Source organism: Ursus arctos, unplaced genomic scaffold (assembly GCF_023065955.2).
Source record: "Ursus arctos isolate Adak ecotype North America unplaced genomic scaffold, UrsArc2.0 scaffold_21, whole genome shotgun sequence".
In the NCBI taxonomy this organism is placed as follows: Eukaryota; Metazoa; Chordata; class Mammalia; order Carnivora; family Ursidae; genus Ursus; species Ursus arctos.
This window is the reverse complement of record NW_026622886.1, coordinates 20,493,425-20,516,501: the sequence shown is the minus strand read 5'-3', so window position 1 is coordinate 20,516,501 and position 23,077 is coordinate 20,493,425. Positions and strand designations below refer to the sequence as shown.

Below are 23,077 nucleotides of genomic sequence, written 5' to 3'. Positions count from 1 at the left end.
CACACAATAGTTTTAACACATTTAAAAAAAAGGATTAATGTAACTACTCCATTACATCATTCTGTTTTCCATCTTTTCTTTTTTAACTGTTTAAGTTAAACAAGAAACTGGAAGACTAAATGACAACTGCCAATCTAGTTTTCAGGGTATTTGAGTAAAATCAAGATATTTTTATTCTTTGACAATAGTCACTATTCCTTATAGTCCACATATGAGCGAAACCATATGGCAATTGTCTTTCTCTGCTTGACTTATTTCACTTAGCATAATCTCCTCCAGTCCCGTCCATGTTGCTGCAAATGTTGTGTAATCGTTCTTTCTGATGGCTGAGTAATATTCCATTGCATATATGGACCACATCTTCTTAACCCAGTCATCTATTGAAGGGCATCTCGGCTCCTTCCACAATTTAGCTATTGTGGACAATGCTGCTATGAACACTGGGGTGTGTATGGCCCTTCTCTTCACTACATCATTTAAAATGTTTAAACCAATGCCTAGCATTTGGTAGATATACTATAAATAATAGTCACTCATAACATTAAGACTTGAATCAAATTTTAAAAGTTGGAGAGCATCTCAGAAAGTATGTTCCAATTGTATCACTTCATAGATGATGAAACTTAAGCCCTAGAAAGTATAACTGGCTTACCTGCCGTCACTCTGCAATGGTAAAGTTGCAATTAAAACTTAAGTTTCCCAGATCCCAATTCAATATTCTTTTTACTAACCAAAATATTTCTTGGCCATCTGATACCCATCAAGACATTTAATTTCTCTAATCTCAATTTCTTCAATGATAAATTACAGGGATCCTTGCCATGATTCATCTGGGGCCTAAACTGGCTAACTTAAAAGCATGTCCATAGAAACAGTCAATTATATTTCCAACCTCTATATATACTTTGTTTCCTTATGGACATTTTCAAAACTCTAAAACTTTCACCAGTTATTAATGGTTACATGAAAGTAATTCACCTCTTAAAAGAAGTCAAGTCAAAAAAGAAAAAAAGAAAAGAAAAAGGCAGCCAAGTCAGTAAGAAATTGAGATTATTAAAACTAATTGTAGATAAGTTATTACTAACTAAATTCGGTTTGTAGACATCACACAATTAAGTCAATATTAAGTAAAAGAGTAAAAGTTCTTTTAATATTTAACATATTTTAAAAATACCTAACATAGGAAGCCTGGGTGGCTCAGTCGGTTTAAGCATCTGCCTTTGGCTCAGGTCATGATCCCAGGGTCCTGGGATCGAGTCCCACATCGGGCTCCTTGCTCATCGGGGAGCCTGCTTCTCCTTCTGCCTGCAGCTCCCCCTGCTTGTATGTTCTTGCTCTCTTGCTCTCTCTCCCCCCTTCTCTCTGACAAATAAATAAATCTTTAAAAAAGTATCTAACACAAATTAAATACCTAACATACAACTAAAATTGAGCTACATATTTGAAGCAAATTTAGAGTATTTTTTTAAGATTTTATTTATTTGAGAGCAAGAGCTAGAGAGAGAAAGCATGAGAGCAGGGGGGAGGGGTAGAGGGAGAGGGAGAAGAAGACTCCCCACTGAGCAGGGAGCCCAATGTGGGACTACGACCCAGGACCCCAGGATCATGACCTGAATAGAAGGCAGACTTTTAACCGACTGAGCCACCCAGGTGCCCCTAGTATCATGTGTTTTGATTCAACAAATATGGATAGCCAGACACAAAAATATACCAAAATAAGAGTTCATACTCTAGTTTTGAGAAGAAGCCACTTTTCATTTTTTAAGTCTTAAAATCTCTCGAGGGAACTGGGAATGGTGCTGATAATAAAACTTCCTGAACACAGCATCACTGGGCCATGCTCAAAATCCCAGCAAATGGTCTTACACAGTACTTCAGAATCTAATAGAAATTCTAATCTACTGGCTATGAACTCCTGTTACAAGAGATATGTAGAGTATCAGTTTCAAAGAAGTAGAACACAAAGTTCATAAAATTAAAATCCATCCTGAATATAATCATCTTTTACGATACAAAAATCCCTAAGAAAGACTATCCAAATAGCAAACGACTTGTAATTCGAGTTCCCAAGGAAACAAACTGTGAAATCAGCAAGCAGGTTTACTGGGGAGTGCTCTCAAGAACACCTGTGTGGGCACAGGGGAAGCATGACTGGGCAGAGGGAGAAGATAAACAGTACAGATGAGTAGCACGGCTGCAACAGCAGCCTCAGGTAATCCTACCAAGAGTCCTGAAGCCGAAGGCCCTTCACAGAAGTCCCAAATCAAGGCAAGATGATGATTCTCTGTATTCCCCCCATCAGCCAGTAATGAGGCTCCTTCCAGGAAAGGGACATAATCTTGGGTGAGGAAGCTTCTTTCTATTAGGGCAACTCCCAAAGAGGGACACAGCTATGAGCCATCAGCAGCCATGACTCTAGGCAGCTAGGGTAATCCATCTCTGTCCTGAAGGAAGATCTAAGTGCCGCATCAAAGCATCCATCCACTGTAACAAACGTACCTTACTTGCATTTGAGATACTCATAAACGGCTATACACCGGGGCGGGGAGGGGATATCTCAGTAGGGAAGAAGGAGACCTAGTATCTTCTGGAACCTACTACATGGATGGCAGGTGCTGTGATTGTCATCTTACATGAGTTATAGTATTTTATCACTGAATCCTTGCTTCCTGAAGACAGTTTTTTCTCAGCAAAGATGCTAGAAAACAGGGAAAAAGTTATTTGCACTTGTTATATAACACATTTAAAATGCTACTTTAGGGAGGCAAATGATCTGCAGACTCAAAATCTTGGTACTTTCTTGGTTTTCAAATAACAGTTTTACCCTAATAGCACTTTAGAAATCACCTAAGTGGTGCGCTCACTGGATAGAGAAGAAAAGTGAAGCCAAGAAAAACTCAATGATTTGCCTAAGAACGTGAACTCAAGTCTCTTGCTTCCAAATTCAGTGATTTTTCTACTTGCTCTGGTGACTTTATACTCAAAAACTTAATAAAATCCAAATAACCTTGAGGCATAAATCTTATTTTAAAGCTCAGTACCGACTTTTTCTGGATCATTTGCATTTTCAAAATCATGAACATAAGAAACTTGAGTTTTATACTAGTTAAAGAAATGTCAATTGGTAGTCTGGCTAAATTAAATATTCTATCTTTCTATTAACAATAATAGCTAACATATAACCTCTATGACAGGCATGAAGCCAAGCACTTTGTCTACATTATGTCATTTAATGCTTATAACAATCCTTTGAATAAAGTCAAAGGGGCTGCTCCCATGGAGCCAAGGGGGGAAAATATGGTTAAAGAACCTAAATCAGTTGTTAGCTAAGATTACAAATGTTATCACAAAGCTGGGATTGGATCTGACTTCAAAGCTTGTGCTCTTAATGTTAAAGCATCCACTATACTACAGCCCTGTGCTTCTTCTCAATTTTCCTTTTCTGATCTACTCAAATTTCTATGATATACATGGCTTATTTTTATAACCAGAAACATATTATTTAATTATTTTCAAATATTTTTATTTTTAAAGCTATATTATTGCTTAAAATATTTTAAAGTTGCAAAGAGATATGAGATTATGTCAAAAAATAAATGTCTCACAGAACAAAATAAATTCACACTTCCTTATCAGATATCTAACTCCATATGATTTACCATTTAATCCACCCCACATGACAATTATTTTGACATAGCACTGTATAAAGACAGAAATTCTTAAAACATTTTCCAAATATTACTTGAAGTCCAAATAAAGCATCACTAAGACTCTAAAAACTTTTATAATAGCATACTTATGTACAATTGAGCCATAGTCTGATATTAAAGACTGACATGAGCGGGGAAAGAGTGGTTAAATTTCAACTACTACTATAGTCTATGCAACACTTAAACAGATATCAAAGCAACTAAATTACTGACGTTCTTGTATTCAATATGCCAACCAATCATTATGCAGGCAATAGCCGTGCTTCCATCCTAAAGTAAGCTATCCTACCATAGCCCATGTTGAGAACATAGTTCAAGAAAGCCAGGTTATATAACCCTGTGTCTATTGCCAATTGACCAAAGATGTGATCACCTGGACCAAACAGCAGATATTTATAAGCTAGCTAGCAGCCAATAACATGGCCCAGGGCAAAAAAGAAAAAAGAAAAAAAAAAAGGTACCCAAAGCCAAGAACGAACTACTGCTGAATTCCCCACTCAGGCCTTTGAATTGCAAACTACAAAGAGAAATGATTAATTAGCCACACAAACTGGCACTAAACAGATAAATACTGTAGTCATGAAGTAAAGTAAGAATACATCAAAGATCTCAGCAAATCAAAGCTATAACCCAACCAAAGTTTCAAAAGACCATAGACCCTGAGCGTGCAGAAGCCATGAAGAAAAAACTTATAATAGAAGGTAAGAAAATTAGCTGAGAGCAGAAACACAAGTATATAGATACAGGGGACACAGATACATTAAGAGTCACTGAGTTCTTTAACAGCTCAACTCTACAGTGAAAATGATAAAGCCCTGTAATAAAAGTCCCTAATAGCACTACCTTGGAGCCTTCAAAGCCCTCCAGTAAAAATGTCTGAGAGGCTCAGCCCCATATTAAATGTTTGATTTTGAATTTCCATGAAATTCCATCTTTCTTACTGCTGAGTGCATCCTTATAACCACTATGCTATTTTTGAGCTAACCTGATGGATCCTTTATTCCTAAAACCAAATGAACTTAATCATAACTATTATCACTATTTCAGAGCCATAGTAAAGCTCATTTCTAGAAGAACAATGTGTAAATTGTGTTTCGTGGTACCACATCTCCTAGAAGGAGTAGTCCTAAGTATTACGTGACCACACTCCACTTCCAACCTCAGTTGACTAAACTATCAGTGAACACCTTTGGCCAGCCAGAGACCTATGCATAACCCAATAAAAAAAGATACAGAGGATATTTTAAACTCTTCTCTTGGATTTGGAGAATTGAGACATTGGGTCAGTTGACTACACAAAGCTAAGGTGAAAAGTACATAGAATCGAGTGGTCAGAAGACCATTTGGGGTTTTGAACACACTGAGTAAACAGCAACAAGGAGGATGGACACAGAGACAGAGAGACAAGATGCCAGTGGTCCATGAAAGAATAAGACAAAGAGATCCCTGACACCATTATCGTGAGGACTGACTGTATAGAAATTCTTCTTCGTGGATCACTTTGAAACTTTCCAATAAATCCCCCTTTCAACTTAAACTGATCTGAGGAAGTTTATAATCCTTGAAAATAAAAATCATTTATTAGAACTTTGTCCAAGGATGACAAATTTCATTTATGCATTTAAAATTTAATTAGTTTCTGCTTCCCCTACTCCATATTCCTCAGAAAGTAATCTGTGCTCCCTGATTCTACTCCCTTACTTGCCAATTTGTCCCTATGATTCTCCTGAAACTGAACTAGGTATGACTCAACTGTTTCATTCAGTGGACACTTTTCAGTACTTACTTGACTTCTCTTCAAGATATGTATTTGTACATATCTAATACTTGCCTCCACTTGTCTCCTGAGTGCTGGACCTATATTTTCACCTGCCTTGTGAATGGCTCCACTGGAATGGTCGCACCTCTAGTCCACATTCATCTTCCTCCCCAAATCTACTTTTCTTCCTCCTCTATTCTTTACCTTAGTCCATTCCACTATCCTCTCAGCTACCCAAACTACTCACAAGAAGCCGTATCAATTTTACACCTTAATTTTCTTGAAAACCGTTCTTTCTCTATCCCCAAAGCCATTGTCTAAATTGAAGCTTTCATCATCTCCTGAACTGAAAACTACAGATCCAGAAATTCTGATACAATGGAGGGACTTTGGAATCTTTTTTTTTTTTTAAGAATTCCAAATGATTCGAATGTGCAACAATTTTAGAACTATAAAGTTATTACTTTCTAGCCAGTCTCTCCCCTAACACAGCCATCCTCTCTACATGGCCACCAAGTAGTCAACATGGCCCAGGGCAAAAAAGAAAAACCACCAAGCATCAGACACTAAGTTAGATCCTACACACTAAAAAAGAAAACAAAATCCCTACCCTAAGGGAGCTCAAGTCTAGTAGGGAAATAGTCAAGTAAATAAATTACAAAAATTTTCTAGAGATCTAAAGTGTAATAGCTACTATATAATACATGTTTATTGAATGAAGGCAACTGTGGTGAGTGCTTCATGAACATTATTTCATTTAATCCTTCCACAACACTGTGAGGTACATAATATCCTCAATTTACAGATAAAGCAACTGGGTCTCAGAGAACTTGAAATTTTGTACAAGATCTTACCTTCATGAGTGGAGGAGCCCAGGGCTTAAATGATGGTCTAATACGAAAAGCCTGTTCTACTAATTAGTATGGGATGTTTGGGGATTAGAAGGAAGAAAAAAAAAAGTAAGCAAATAACTCCCAGTGTCACTTGAACTGAGCAATGTCTACAAGTGATGGTAGGCCAATCTGAGCAGAATAAAGCGCTTCTACAGAGGTATGAAGGGATGAGAGAACAGGGTAAGTTGTGAGAAAGACAATTAGTGAGAACGGCAAGGTCAAGGCCATGTGCAGAAGTAGGTAGAGATGAGCCTGAAATCGTATAAAAGAACCAGAGCATTATGGGCCTTGTGTGCCAAGGTAAAGAGTCTCCTACGGGCGCTGATTAGTTACCAACATATTTTAGACAGATAAGTGATTTACCCAATTTACTTTCTATAAAGATTACCTAGGAAAAATATTTTTGGAGGGTTTTCCTTATTACAAATTTGATCATTTAAAAACTTTCCATGGCTCCTTATTGTCTATAGTATAAAGTCCAAAACCCTTTCCAGTCTCATCTTTTACAACGACCCCCATCCACATACAGAAAAACTCACAACTCCCATAATGCTGTGCTAGGCTGTTTCATGCTCTTGCATTTGCTTGGTCCCTGTCTCTAAAGATGGCTTCTCTCCCTTGCTCCTCTTTGCCTATCATTTCTAGCCTCTGCAAGGCCTTCAACAATCTCCATTCCTTGCCTCCACCCAACCCTTCCCTCACAGGATTAATTACTTCTTCTTTTGTGCTCACAAACTCTTCCTCTGTGTATGTATTAACACTTATCACATTACTCTGTAATTATTTAAGTATCTGTTTCCCCCATTAAAACTCCTTAAGAGTTTTTAATCCCCAAACCCAGCAAAGTAATTAGAACAGAATAAATGCCCAAAAGTATGATGAATGTTTACACACCACAGGATTAAAAAAAGGGGGGGGGATAAGAAAAGTGTTCCTTGAAGAAATCTGGAGTGTATAATAATAATAATAACAATAACAATAACAACAAAATACCAACATTAGCATCAGCTAACATTTACAGACAGCTATGTGCCAGATACACTCAAAGACCTTTACATATATTAATTCAGTTAGTCCTTACAACAGTTCTATGAGACAGATACTATTATTATGACCATTTTAAGGAGACAAAGGGAATCTAGAAACTTGCTCAAAGCTACTCAGCTAGTAAATGGGATACAAATTATCACCCCAGGCAGTCTGGCCCCAGAGTTCAGCCTGTTAACCACAATTCACATCGTCTCTTTAGCACAAGCAAAAGACCACCAGGATAAGAAGAGAAGACTCAGGTCTAGCACTGGTTCTTTTAGATCTCAATCTCTATTCTTAACACGCTAAAAAGAAATCTACACAGAGAGAAAATAATTCCACTTTTAAAATTTTGTTTAATAAATTAGTAGTAACTGCATCAAACTTAAATGTGTAACCAATTTGGGAAGACTTCCCTAACATCTCAGTTTGGATCAGGACCCTCTTGCTGTATGCTCTTGGGGCTCCCTGTGCTTTTCCTTCCTAAGACTCATCCATGTGATGAAAAAGCTATGGGATTCTTTAAACAGTTCCTCTTTCACTAAGCTCCACAGAAGTTCATGTCTCTTTCACTCATCAGCGTGTCCACAGCACACAGTGGGCCCATACTAGACATCTGAAGAACAGATATGCTCAAAAGGTCTTCCCCGGGAGTCTGGGTAGTTCAGTCAGTTGAGCGTCCGACTCTTGATCTGGGCTCAGGTCATGATTTCAGGGTCATGAGACGGAACCCCAGGTCAGGCTCCTCACTCAGCATGGAGTCAGCTTGAGGATTTCTCTTCCTCTCCCTCAGTCCCTCCCCCTGCTCGCGTGCACACGCTCGCATGTTCTCTCTCAAATGAATCTTTTTTAAAAAAAAAAAGTCTTCTTCCCTATTCATCACCCTTTTTTCTGCTCACATTGTCATCACTCTAATGCAAATCATAATTTCTTAGTGCCGAAAATATTAAAATCTCTCCTATCTGATCTCTGCCTAGACTCCCCTATGGTTTTAACATATCACATGCAACACTGACAAATTAATCTTCCTAAAACATTCCTTTCGATACTCATTCAATAAACATTACTAACTCCTACTTTGTGCCTGAAGAAAACCAAGATGTCACCCCAAAATATGCCACTTTGGCATACTGATTACTTTTAATTAAAGCCACTAAAACAGCAGGTACACAAGAACACTCTGACCCTCTTTTCTTCCTGAAAGCAGGAGATAAAACTCTCATGTGAAAGGCACCCTCACTGTGCCAGGAGGAAAAAAGACATTCTCATCACCAGAGACAGAGAATTTGGGGCTGAGAAATCTGTATAAACAAACCTTGTTAAACTAACCCTTATCTTCTTGGCTACTTCTTCACCATTTACTACCCCTAAACCAAACCCCTCTGTCTTGTCAATTCTTCACAAATGCATTGTTTCTTTGTCTAAAAGGTATAACACCTGTTGTGGTCACTTATTTGGGTCCTCATTCTCTTGTGAAGCTGCCCATGTATATGTAAAAATTGAATAAAATTTGTATCCTTTTCTCCTGTTAATCTGCCTATGTCAGTTTAATTCTTAGGCCCAGCCAGACACCCAAAGAAGGTAGAGAAAAATTCTGCCTCTGCTACATACCAAATGTATTTCACTGCTTAATAAAATCTTATTGATTTCCTAATGCCTACAGAATAAAGTTCAAAATGTCAGATTTGTCTGCTGAAAGAAATGAGAAGGAAAGCCACCCAGAACTGGGTTTCTAATGCCATTCCCCACTAAAAGAATTAGGGCTCCTCAGACAGCCCTATTCCTATGGCCAATTTCAGGGCTGGAAAAGAGTAATGGATGAGCTTAGGATACACTGTTATGCCAGAAAGCAAGGAAGAACTTTAAAAAAAAAATTATAGAACCATGTCAAAACAACATGAAAGGGGCTCCTGCTGTTCAAATCTGACAGAGTTTGACCACCAAAATTATTAAGTACAGTGATGAGTTATAAACCATTTTTAAAAACTGAAATTATGAATCCATACCAATAGGAAAGAAAAAAAGAAGCTGAGAAGGAGGAAAGGGAAAGAAGGAAGGAAGAACAGGAAAGCCAATGGCCAACTGTAAAGGTGAAGGGAATGCTGAAGTGGGAAAAATCATCATTTTGCAGTCATTATGGTGAAGACTAGATCAGGCAAGAATGAACAATGAATGCTAAATTTAGGGGAAATTTTTGATAAGGAGCAAGATATTTGCATGGTCTTAAAAACAGATGTCTATTAACTACAAAAAGAAGAAAAAATAATATTATATAGTCAAAAAATTGGGCTACACCTTGACCTTTGACAGGATAATCAAAACTAGCAGCACCTAAGAAGGACAGAAAGACATCAAGGGCCTCCAGATGGGATAACCTGAGAAGGACACATCTTCTAGGCAACATTCTGGCCCAGAACGCATCATCTCAATCTAATCACAAGGAAATATCAGGTAAACATAACATGAAGAACAGTGTAGGGGGAAAAAAAAGGAGAGGATCTGTATTCTTCATAAACACAAAGACATGTTTGATGAAAAGAGGCTATACCAATATAATAACTAAATATAATACCTAATCTAACTAGACCCTAAACTGGTAAGGGGGCAATATTACAAAGGGCATTATCAGATCAACTGACAAAACTGGAATTATAGATCGTAACTGAACCAATATAAATTTATTAAGTTGACCACTATACTGCAGTTATGTAGATGAATATACCTATTCTTCACTGAAGTATTCAGAGGTAAAAGACCATAACTGATCTTTACATGAATCAGAAAAAAAAAAAAAAATGACACACACAGAGAGCAAGAGAAGAAAGAAGAAAGTAAGAACTGTCCCTTGTATTATTTTATTCTTGCAACTTTTTATAAGTTTGAAACTAGGTCCAAATAAAAAGTTAAAAGTTATATATGAATTCAATGAGACCTGCACCGTCCAATACAATAGCCATTAGCGACATGGGGTTGTAGAACAGCTGAAATAAAGTTAGTCCAAATTGAGACATGCTGCTCATGCAAAATGTATTTCAAAGTAAGATTTGAGTAAGATTTCAAAGATTTACTAAAAAAAAAAAAGGAATGTAAGATATCTAATTAATAATTTTATACTGGTTACATGTTAAATATTTTAAATATATTGGGCCAAAAGAAATATATTTTAAAAATTAATTTCACCTCTTTTTACTTTAAATGTGGCTACTAGAAACTTTTTTTTTTTTTAAAGATTTATTTATTTGAGAGAGAGAGAGCTCGCAAGCAGGGGGAGAGGAAGAGGGAGAGAGAGAATCCCAAGTAGACTCCCCACTGAGCACAGAGCCCACCACAGGGGGACCCAGGACTCTGAGATCATGACCTGAGCAGAAACCAGAGCTGGATGCTTAACAGGCTGAGCCACTCAAGTGCCCCCTTTTTTTGTTGTTCTTAAAGATTTATTTATTTATTTGAGAGAGAGAGAGACTTTAAATTATGTATGAAAATCACATCTGCATAGAAGAGGGCTGAGCTAGACAATCAAGAATCTCCACAACAGGGTGCCACATTATCTTTGTAAATGTCTCTCAATTTCTTTCTGCTCTGAACTATCTCTTATCTCTAACAGTCACTTGGTTTAAGCTACTTGAGGGTAAGGATTGTATCTTATTCATTGCTGTATCCCCAGTTTCTAGCACATAGCAAGTGTCGTAAATAATCTGTTTATTAAAAGGCTATATGCAAAAGAAGGGCAGGAAGATTGAACTTATTCCCATCTCTGCATCTTTGCTTATACTGTTACTTCTTCCTAAAAAGAAACTTTCCTCTCCAGGACCTCTCCTAAACACACATTCTTTAAAACCCCATCTCACGTTCATTTTCTGCAAGATGTCCCCTCTCACACAGGCAGGTTCTGACCTTTCCTCCTCTGTACTACTACAGCCTTCATTGTCTGTATCATTTTCCTTGGCACTTAATCATATCCTTGAGGTAGAAGTTAGGTCTCATATTTTCTCCATATCTTCCACAGTGAATAGTACAGTGCTAACCATATCAATTCGAGTAGTGGGGGAAAGGGCAACAAGGTGCCAGAAAAAGGGAAATGGATTGTGCTGGGGAAATTTGGCTCTTGTCTCAGTTTTGACATCTACTGTGTTGCCTTCAATAAATCAGTTAATCTGTTTTTACTTCCTCATTTTTAAAATCAGACCTGCTGACCATTAAAAAAGCCTTTTATTTCTACAATTCTAGAATAATTAAATCAATTTTTTTGCAATGTTATTGATACATACCAGTGAAAGGAAATCTAACACACTAAATCACAGTAAATTTCTTAAAAAGAAATAGCAATAAAGTTTACAAACTGCCTAAAGTACTAAATACCGATCATCTATTCTGTCTGGTCATCAAGCGCTTTATTTTTTCTTCTTTTAAAGATTTTATTTTTAAGTAATCTCCACATGCAATGTGGGGCTGGAAACTAAAACCCAAGATCAAGAGTCACATGCTCCAGGATGAGCCAGCTAGGCACCCCATGGTCATCAAACACTTGAAATTCATAGTTCTCTTCAAAGGACCATTAAGAAAAATAGTCAATACATATATACTGGAGCTACCTTAAATTTTTTTTTTCTAATTCAGACCCTTTCAAGCCTCAGAGAGACACCTTTTAGTAAGCTAATGGAAAAAAAGAAGAAGGAGGAGGAGGCGAAAAACCAGAAACAAATTTTCTGTGAGGTACCCTTGGGACCTTACTGGTGATGTTCAAACACTCTGAGTTACAACTGATTATAAGCACATTGTCTGTATCTTCTTTCAAAAATGCTTTTTAAAGGACACTATTCAGAAGAAATAACAAGTTAAAAGGAAAAGGTCATCTAAAAACAGAATGTTAAAGGAAAGCAATATAATTTCAAAGCATGGAGACCATTTCAAACGAATCTCTCAATTAGCAACTTTCATCTTAATCTTGTATCTTATTACCTGTGCTGAGAAATAAGATTATCAGGGTGGGGTAAAATAAAATGGTTACCATGTTACATAATGTAAAGATTCTAGTTATACTTGTTAGTAAATACTACCTGTGGACTTAATAAAATATATATTGTAGGTTCTAAGCTAGTAATACAAATCACCAGATTTCTTTAAGGGTTTTATCAAAATGCCCCTATTAAATGCTGAGATTTAACACTGACCCATCTGCAAGACAAAAGCTGAACTCCTCTGAAGGGACTCCAGATCCTCTAGGGATCTAGTCTGTAGCAACCCCGGCAGCTTCATCTCCCACCAATCCCTGCACATCATTTCACATCCTAAACTAAATTGTTCACCTACCCCTTTCATGACTTCATGCCTTGGTATTTGCTGCTCCCTCTGCCTGACAGGCTCTTCCTTCTTTGGAGCTGCGAATATGACCTCCTACCAGAAGCTTGTCCTGATGGTCCCAACACCCTCAAACGGAGTAGCACGCAGGGCACTCTACATTCTTCTATTACAGAGCATTATAATTACTTTCATAGGTCCACTTCCCCTACCTGGCTGTGAGTTTTAAAGGGAGGACCTATACCTTGTTAGTTAACAGTTATCCCAGTCCCTTGCATACGTTTGGTGTTTACTGATACTCACTATAAATACACAGGGGAAAAAAGTTAAGTAACTGTGAGAAACAATTCAAATTTTTCTATAAAAGAGTATACACATTTAACACAGTCGTTCTCAATCGGGGGCAATTTTGTCCTTAGGAAACATATGGTAAAGTATGAATTTTTGGTTGTCACAAAAGAGGAAAGGAATGGGGGGAGGGGGTGCTACTGGCATGAAGTGAGTAGAAGCCAGTGGGATGCTGCTGAACATCTTAGAATGCAAAAGGATAGCTCCCCACAACAAAGAATTATCCAGTCACACATGTCAATAGTGCCTTGGTTAAGAAAGTCAGTTGTCAAGTGACTTATTCATATGTGACGATCCCATATCACATCTCAGCAATAATCAGAACTCCAATTTTGCAATTCCAATTGAAACTTCTGTAACAGTTGTATATGCACCAACACATGGTCTTATATAAAAATGGTCCTTATAAAATGGTAATGCTTAACAACATTAAACCTAGAGTATTGGAAAGCATCCCGTATTTCTGAAAATTAATCTAATCAGAAGCTATTCTTTTTCTCAAAGTTTTTTTGGTGTTGTTTTGTTTTGTTTTGTTTTGTTTTGAGTAATCTCTACACCCAATGTGAAGATCGAACTCATGACCCCAAGGTCAAGAGTTGCATGTTCCCCCGACCGAGCCAGCCAGGCGCCCCTACCAGAAGCTACTCCTAAGTCAGTAAACACTTTATTTTATTTATAAACTTTAAAGCAAACCATAGGCAAACTAATGTTCAGATCTGGAACTACGACAGAAACAGTCTGAGGCATGAGGTAATCAGTTCCTCCAGGTCAGATAGAAGAAAAATCTCCAAGTACAACAAGTAAATCATGCACAGATGTCTTTACTGTTGAACACAGGAACTGGCGGCAAGAGTAAAGGGCATGCCCTTGCTATTGCCAAAATCATCAGCTTATCAAGATTTTTAAAAACTCTGACAAAACCACTGCAAAAAAATCATCAGATGTCAATACAAAGTGGTAGACACAAAAGTTAACTATTTCTCCCCCTGATATATGACCAAGTTTCACATGACTTGAACATTTCACAAAGCTATGCAGGAGCCAAGAACACTCCCTTTCCATATAGTGGATGACTCAACTGTCTTTGGCACATTCCTTGGCTGAATACTACAAATTCACTAATTTCTTTTGTCCTTTGAACTAGTTATTCTACTCCCTCGGTAACCAACTGAGTTCGCCCCCAACTTTTCAATCATTTACATTTTGTTGCACCCTATCAGTTAAAAAAAAAAAAAAAAAAAAAAGAAGGAGGAGGAGGTGGAGGAGGCGAAAAACCAGAAAAAAAAAAAAAAAAAAAAAAAGGCTATCCAAAACAAAAACTTGAGTACAGCAACTCTTGTAGGAAATGATACTCTATTATCGTAGGAACTGATTTCTAAACAATACACATACAGCTTTCCAATGCTCTTGTCTTTTTATCTTAAGGTTTTTCCAGCTTTCCAATAGGGATAGCACTGGCAGAAAGTGAAGGAGTAAGTGTCTATCACTGGATAAAGCTTACTGCGAATTTATTCTTGGAGAGCTCAAAAAAGGTACTGGGCTGAGAGGGCGAAACGCATTTTTAATTGGGGGAAAAAAGTTTCCAACAGTGAGTAATATCTTCCTTCTCAGCTGATTTTGCCAGTAAGCGTCGGTACCACGATTGGGCCCGAGCTAGGCCGGGTTTCACCACATTACCCTGCAAAACCGCAGCCGAATGTGGCAGGTGCGTGCAAAGTTGGGGGGCGCGGTGGGCAGGGAGGGTGGAGAGGCTGAGCAAGCCTCCCGCAATCTCCCACGGGGCGCTCTCCACCCGGCTGGACGCACTAACTCCCCATTTGCACTGCCATTCCCGGAGCTGGAAGGAACGCGCCGGCACCACACCCTCCCGCCCCGCCGCCCGTCTCACTGACAGCCCCGCGCGGGAGCGCGGCGCCGGGCCTGGGCGCGCGGGGCCGCCGGGGACTCGGCGCCCGCCCGGGCTCTGGCCTGCCTGCCCCGTCGCCGCCCCACCCGCCCTCCCTGCCCCCGCGGCCCGCCCCCGGGGCGGACGGCCGAGGCCTAACCACCTCCCGGGCTGCGGGGCCTACAGAAGGAAGGAGCCCGCGCTAAGGAGCGGCACCCGCGCCGCCGCCTCGGCTCCTCAGCGCGGCGGTGGCTGCGGCGCCCGCAGCCCCGGGCTCCGGCTCTCCCGCTCACGTGCTGCCGGAAAGACGGTTTCACTCTCTTACCCTCTGCAAAATCCTCCTAAACATGGTTTAAACACCACCCGGGCCGCCGCGGTGACTCTCCGGACCCTACGCGGGACCACTCACTACTCGGGGGTGCGCGAGCGGGAGAGACTGAGTCGGGAAGGGACGGGGGAGGAGGTCGGGGCTAGGCGGTGGCGACAGCCGCTCGGGCGGCCCGGACTTCCCACAGGCGGTGAGAGGGAGCGCGCGCCTGCGAGCGACGAGGTAGCCTGCGAGCGCCCGCCCGCCGGCCGGGCCGCCCCCGTAACTGACAGCTGGGCGGACCCGCCCGTCGCCGCCACGCCCTCCCGGCCTGTCCATCCGCGAGGGGCGGGGCGTCAAGGGGCCTGGCCCGGAACTGCGACCAATCGGAAGCGGCGGCGGCGTGGGCGGCTGCGTGACGGACAGGCGGCAGGACGCTGGCGCCGCCGCTCCTTCCGGCGGGCAAGGGGACGCCGCGGCGGCCGAGCGCACGCCCGCACTCCGTCAGAGGCCGTGCCCGCGCACCGGCCGCGAGCCCGCTGGGGAGGCGGGTGGGGAGACCTGGGCCCGGCCTAAGGGATGTCCCTGACTTCGGCGGAAGGAGGGGTTCGGGGGTGGGCACCTGCGGCAGCAGCTCAGGCTGCTTTGTAAAATTTGTCTGCATGACCCTGGTCTGGACCTACCCCGGACTGGATGCTCATTTCTGCTGGGAGCATTTAGACCCTGGGTGAAAGCAAAGGATAGAATCGCAAACACGATTAACCTGTCTGTTGGACTTCCCTCCTCTTGTTCAACCCCTGGTTTCCTTTCTCTACTCCCTTCTTGCTTCTAATTTCAGCCAAAGAGAAAGTAAAGAATCAGAAGAATAGGAAGAAACGGGAATTTGAGTTGGCAAGAGAAGTTTAGGGTTGTCCTTTTTGGGTCATAGCATCAATATTCAATCAACTGATGTCGCTAACATGTTACACTTTCTCTTTCTAAAGCCCTTGTGTGGCCCATTCTCCTAAGGAATGTTAAGTCGTATTCTGATAATAGTCCTATAAAGTGAATCAACACTAATGCGTTTCTTTCATAAAAAAAATAAGGTCACAGATAAACAGGACGTGGACTTCAAACTGACTTCCAGGCACCACGTCATTATTTAAACTCAAATTTCACAGCTCCGGGGGAGCTGGATGGCTCTGACGGTTAAGCGTGGACTCTGAATTTCCGGCTCAGGTCTGTGATCTTGGGGTGGTGTGAACAAGCTGGCTTGGGGCTCCAAGCTCACAGAAGAGTCCGCTGGAGATTCTCCTTGTCTCTCAACCCCTCACGAGCACGTGGGCTCTCTCTCCCTCTAAAATAAATAAATCTTAAAAAAAAAAAAAAATCACAGCTCTGGAGTCCCACCATTCTGCTAGCATTCACAAGCTAAGGTTTGGTAGTTCTACCCTGGGAGGAAGAGAAAAGACTTTAATATTGTTTAAATAAGGAAAAAGAATAATAGCAACTGACCTTGCTGGGAGAGAGGTGGAAACCTGAGGTCTACCTAAGCAATGAATGGAGGGCTTTTTGGAAAGTACTTCCACATCGTTTGAAAAGATGGAGCAAATATTTTCAAATGAGTTAATGTAAAATGTTTCATAAAGTACTACATGGTGTAATATTTTTCTATTCCAGACATGTTGTTTTTTATTGTGTGTGTGTCCATATGCAGCAAAATAGTCATACCTACAACTAATACATTATTAATCACTACTGATAATAGTGCATTTAAATACTTCCAGACAAACATAGCAAAGCACACACTTACCATCTTTCCAGACACAAGGTGCTTTATTTTCAGACAACATGGGGAATACTTTGACCAACATAGGGTGATAAAACTATGTGGCATAATAAACATATAATTGGTCTCTGTACCAAGTTCCTGACCCAGAGTTCCTAAGTCCCTTCTAATTTCCTGACTGGAAGGGTGCTAGGAGCATCTTTTGTTCTAATATTTCATCTTTAACCCTGATTCCTGACACCAAAGCTTGTAAGCCCCTTGGAATAGCCACAGGGATAATAGTGTCTGTGTGCTAATGAAGTGACTGGTGGTTGGGGGTCCCTAGATAGTTTTAGAATGGGGGCTAATCTCCAGAAAGATCACGGCATGATTAGAAGGTTGCAATTTTCAGGCCCACCACCCTCCCACCTCCAGGAGGGAAGAGGGGCTGGAACAGTTAATCACTAATGGTCACTGATTTAACCAACCCTGGCTATGTAATAGAACCTCCATAAAAATCCTAAACCATGAGATTTGGAGAGCTTCGAGGTTAGTGAACACATCAAAGTGCTAGGAGGATGATGTGCCCGAAGAGAACAGTGAAGATCTGCACGCCTTCCCGCATTATCTTCCCCTACGCGTTCCTTCCATTTGGCTGCTCCTGAGTTGCATCTTTTATAACAAACCAGTAATAGTAAATAAAGTGTTTCCCTAAGTTCTGTGAGCTGTTATAGCAAATTATCGAACCTGAGAAGGGTGTTGCGGGAACCTCCAATTTATAGCCAATTGGTCCAAAGCGAAGGTGACAACCTGGAACTTGTGACTGGTGTCTGAAGTGGGGGGCAATCCTGCGGGACTGCGCGCTGAACTTGGAGAGTCTGCACGAGCTCCAGGCAGTTAGTACCAGAATTGAATTTAATTGTAGGACATCCAGTTGGTGTCCAGAGAGTTGGTAAACCACTTGGTATAGAATAAAACCCCACATATTTGGTGTTAGAAGTGTTGTAAGTAGGGGCACCTGCCGGCTCAGTAAAGCATGTGACTCTTCATATTGGGGTTGTGGGTTGAGCCCCACATTGGATGTGGGAGATTACTTAAAAATTAAAAAAAAAAATCCTAAAAAAAAGGTGTGTTGTAAGTAGAGAAAGGAAACAGGTTTTCTTTTTTCCCATTTAAAGTGACATTTGTTTCTCTTTTTTGTTTATTTTCCAAAAGTTAATTTAGTTTAAAGCTGCTTATTAATGTCACATGCTAAGGCCTTCTACAATGGAATTCTCCTGTGGAATTTTTTGCCTAATAATATAAGACACTCTCATCTGTTCAGCTAGATGTGTTATTCAAAAGTTTGCGTGCTCCCCTGCAGCTTATGATATGACTGGAGTAATACCCTAGAGAACTTAATGGCTCAAAAGTAAATAAGCAATGGGTGATACATAATAATGTCTCTAATTTAGCAGCTCCCACACATTACTGCTCTGCTTACCCTACCTGGCCACTAATCCCTGTCTATTCAGCCTTCTTACATTCATACTCCATTAATTCTTTGATTCCAGCAAGACCTCCAGCCCATTGGCTCCTCTCACCTTCTTACTATCAGCCATTTCTAGATCCTCGTTTCCCATCAAAACCTAACTTAAAGTCCATGATCCAACCTTATAGCTCCCCCTCTTATGAATATGCTTAACTTCTCCCCCTGTCTCTTCTCTGTCCATTGTTTTCATCTGGCAGAACCCAAACCCAGCTCTCCATCCGCTGTGTGCGGCACAGGAGCAAGGCCACAGCGCTAGAGGCGCACGTGTACAGCCGGGGCTGTCGAGCTCGCCTTACGTTCATAACCTTAACAACTGCAGCACTCAGGCGCACGACACTGTCTGAAAGCAATCCTATTTCCCTTACCCGGTCTGCTTTCTCTTCTCAGGTCTTTCTTTGTCCAAAATGGCTTCTACACCTGTGGTGGTTTCACTGTCTTACCTTGCATTTTCTTCCTAGGCCACTCCAATTCAGCAATCAAGCCTCCTCATCTACTCCAATGAGACTGCTCGTGTTAATGTTCATGACCAGCCTGTTGCCTAATCTGTGAACAACTTTATTGCTTTGACTTTATTTGACTCTTGTTTACATTGAGAACAGTTGACCATTCTCTCCTCAAATTATTTTATTCTCTAGACTTCCTTGACAATACGCTTTCTGGCTTTTCTCCTTGATGATCATTCCTTCTCAGACTCCTTTGACTTTTCTACTGCATAACTTAATGTTAGAGTGCCCTGCTTTGTTCTAGGGTCCCTCTTTTTATCTGTCCCACACAGCCTGGAAGGGATCTCAACCAGTCTCCTGGCCTTAAATTTCAACTGTCTGCCCAAAACCCCCAAGCCTATCGCTCCTGCACTGACCTCTCCCCAGATTTCCAGACCTGCACAAGAAACCATCTACATAGTTCTTCTTGGAGGTCTAATGAGCATCTTTAACTTAACATGGCCCAAACAAAGCTGTTTCATTTTTATTTTCAAAACTGCTTCTCTGCCAGTTTTCCTGTCTCAGTATATACTATTACCAGGAAATTAGTTGGATCAAACCAAATATCTTGGAGTTATCTTTGATTTCTCTCTTTATTTCATCACTTCCCCTTCTTCCAGCCAATCTACTAGAACACCCTGATAGATCTACCACCAAAGCATATCCTAAATCTGCCACTTCTATCCATTATCCCCCTAGTCCATAGCACCTTCATTTCCCATCCAGACCGTTATAAGAGTTTCCTGGTTGGTCTCCCTGTTTTTACTTTGGCTTCCCTGTAATCCACAGCAGCAAAGAACAACTTTTTAAAATGCAAATCAAATAATGTCACTGTCCTCCTTAATTAAAGCTTCCCATCACAATCACACTAAAATCCAAATACTTTATCCAAGATCACACACCTTGCTGATCTGGCCCTCCCCAATTCTCTGCTTTCCATATATAACACTTACTATGCCCCAGGCTCATTGTACTTTTATTCTTCAATTGCACTAAGGTCATTCCTGCCTTTGTGCCAACCAGTTCCTATTTAGGAAATATTGTTCCCTTAGGGAGTCTATCCCATTTACAGTTGCACCCAAAACCATAAGATACCTAGAAATAAACCTAACTAAAGAGGCAAAGGATCTGTACTCAGAAAACGATAGAATACTCATGAAAGAAATTGAGGAAGACACCAAGAAATGGAAAAACATTCCATGCTCATGAATTGGAAGAACAAATATTGTTAAAATGTCTATGCTAGCTAGAGCAATATACACATTCAATGCAATCCCTATCAAAATACCATCAACTTCTTTCACAGAACTGGAACAAATAATCCTAAAAGTTGTATGGAACCAGAAAAGACCCCGAATAGCCAGGGGAATGTTGAAAAAGAAAACCAAAGCTGGTGGCATCACAATGCCAGACTTCAAGCTCTATTACAAAGCTGTAATCCTCAAGACAGTATGGTACTGGCACAAAAGCAGACACATAGACCAATGGAACAGAAGAGAGAACTCAGAAATGGACCCTCAACTCTATTGTCAACTAATCTTTGACAAAGCAGAAAAGACTATCCAAAGGAAAAAGACAGTCTCTTCAACAAATGGTGTTGGGAAAATTGGATGGCCACATGCAGAAGAATGAAACTGGACCATTTCCTCACACCATACACAAAAACAGACTCAAAATGGATGAAAGACCTAAATGTGAGACAGGAATTAATCAAAATCCTAAAGGAGAACACAGGCAGCAACCCCTGTGACCTCAGCCGCAGCAACTTCTTGCTAGACACATCTCCAAAGGCAAAGGAAACAAAGGGAAAAATGAACAATTGGGACTTCATCAAGATAAAAAACTTTTGCACAGCAAAGGAAACAGTTGACAAAACTAAAGACAACTGACAGAATGGGAGAAGATATTTGCAAATGACATATCAGATAAAGGGCTAGTAGCCAAAATCTTTGAAGAACTAATCAAACTCAACACCCAAAGAACAAATAATCCAATCAAGAAATGGGCAGAAGACATGAACAGACATTTCTCCAAAGAAGACATACAAATGGCCAACAGACACACGAAAAAGTGCTCAACATCACTTGGCATCAGGGAAATAAAAACCAAAACCACAATGAGATTCCACCTCACACCAGTCAAAATGGCTAAAATTAACAAATCAGGAAATGACAGATGTTGGTGAGGATGCAGAGAAAGGGGAACCCTCCCACACTGTTGGTGGGAATGCAAGCTGGTACAGCCACTCTGGAAAACAGTATGGAGGTTCCTCAAAAAGTTGCAAATAGAGCTACCCTAAGACCCAGCATTTGCACTACTGGGTACCTCAGAAGTCTCTTCAGGGGCACCTACCTGGCTCAGTCAGAAGAGCATGTGATTCTTGGTCTTGGGGTCGTGAGATCGAGCCCCACATTGGGTGTAGAAATTACTAAAAAATATTAATTAACTTTAAAAAAATCACCTCCTCAGAGATGTCTTCAAGGACCACCTTATCTAATGTGGTCTCCAATCTATCACATCACCCATTTTAGTTCTCTGCATAGCAGAGAAAACTATCATTTCTGACTTTTCTCGTTTGTCTATTTATGTCTCTCCAACAAGAATATAAGTTCCCTGACTACAAGGACCTTGATTCTTGTTCACTGCTTCATCCTCATTAACTAACACAGTGCTCAATAAATATTTGTTGAGGAAGGAAGGAGGGAAGGAAGGAAGGAAGGAAGGAAGGAAGGAAGGAAGGAAGGAAGGAAGGAAGGAAGGCTATGGTTTTAATGTTGTGCTCCCACCCCAAATTCATATGTTGCATCCTAACCTCCAAAGGTGATAATAGTAGTAGGTGGGGTCTTTGGGAAGTAATTAGGTCATGAAGGTAGAGCCCTCATGAATGAGATTAGTGTTCTTATAAAAGAAACCATAGAATTCTCTAGTCCCTTCCTCCATGTAAGGATAATAACAAGTCTGCAATCCAAAAGATGGTCCTCACCCAACCATGCTGGCACCTTGATCTCAGACTTCCAGCCTCCAGGACTGTAAGCAATAAATTTCTAACACCTGGTCTGTGGAATTTTGTTACAGCAGCTCAAACTAAGATAGAAGGGTATAGAACTACTCTTACAACATTGCCTTACAGGGTTCCTCAACCTAGTATCTTTCTACTTGTGAAGATATGGTCCAAATCCAAAAATCTTGAGAGCAATTCAATAATCCTTTGATCCTACTTAGTGATCTTTTTTCTTTTCACTTAATATGTATGGATGTTGCTTGACTCTTGAAAAATTCCCAATATTTATGTGAAACAACCTATACCTGACCTTCCGTAAATGAGAACATTTTTATTCTTGTTAATTTCACATGTGACAACCAAATAATTCGTTTGCAATTAGAAGCAAATACATGAAAAATCACAACACAATAATCAAAGTGCAGATGATGGCTTTGTATATTTAAGGTAAAAATAGTTTGGGGATTCTAAGGAATATACACAATACTACTAGCCAGCTATTTGGCATCAAGTAGATTTTTTTTTCAAGTAGATTTTTTTTAACTTAACTGAATTGTTCACTTTTAACAAACTATATTAGCAGCACTGAACCAAATAATTGAAGCCTGGTATCAAGTTGTGCTTCTTTCAGCCTTTGAGGGCAGTATGAAGAGGGAGGTAAAGGCAAGGACTTCAAAAGTGTAGGGAGATACATGAATTCTCCAGATGTCCCTACTGGTTTTCTCCATACTCTAGTTGACTTGATTAACCTTACAAAAAGCATCAGGTCTCCACCGACTTTCTTTGGAGGCAGGTTTAGGGAAAATCCAAAATAACAGTTAACAGTTTAAGATCTATTAAAAATACTTCTTTTACTAAAATCAACAGGTCAGGAAATGACAGATGTTGGTGAGGATGTGGAGAAAGGGGAACCCTCCCACACTGTTGGTAGGAATGCAAGCTGGTGCAGCCACTCTGGAAAATAGTATGGAGGTTCCCCAAAAAGTTGAAAATAGAGCTACCCTACGACCCAGCAATTGAACTGCTGGGTATTTACCCCAAAGATACAACTGTAGTGATCCAAAGGGACACATGCATCCCAATGTTT

General features: G+C 40.4%; 1 protein-coding gene across 8 annotated transcripts in view; it reads right to left on the bottom strand.

Moving 5' to 3' along the window:
• The window catches only part of EEA1 (early endosome antigen 1), a 474,430-nt gene that overhangs the window by 97,078 nt on the left and 354,275 nt on the right, over window positions 1-23,077 (bottom strand). For 2 of the 8 annotated variants that reach the window (XM_044384539.3, XM_048218029.2), the window contains exon 1: window positions 2,500-2,693. The exons of 4 other annotated variants lie outside the window; for them this stretch is intronic. In XM_044384539.3, coding sequence (XP_044240474.1) covers window positions 2,500-2,523 — 24 coding nt within the window. In that variant the 5' untranslated portion in view covers window positions 2,524-2,693. Of the gene's footprint in view, window positions 1-2,499; window positions 2,694-15,247; window positions 15,537-23,077 lie in introns of those variants that run through there. 2 more of the 8 variants (XM_044384538.3, XM_048218030.2) reach the window with 2 other exon arrangements.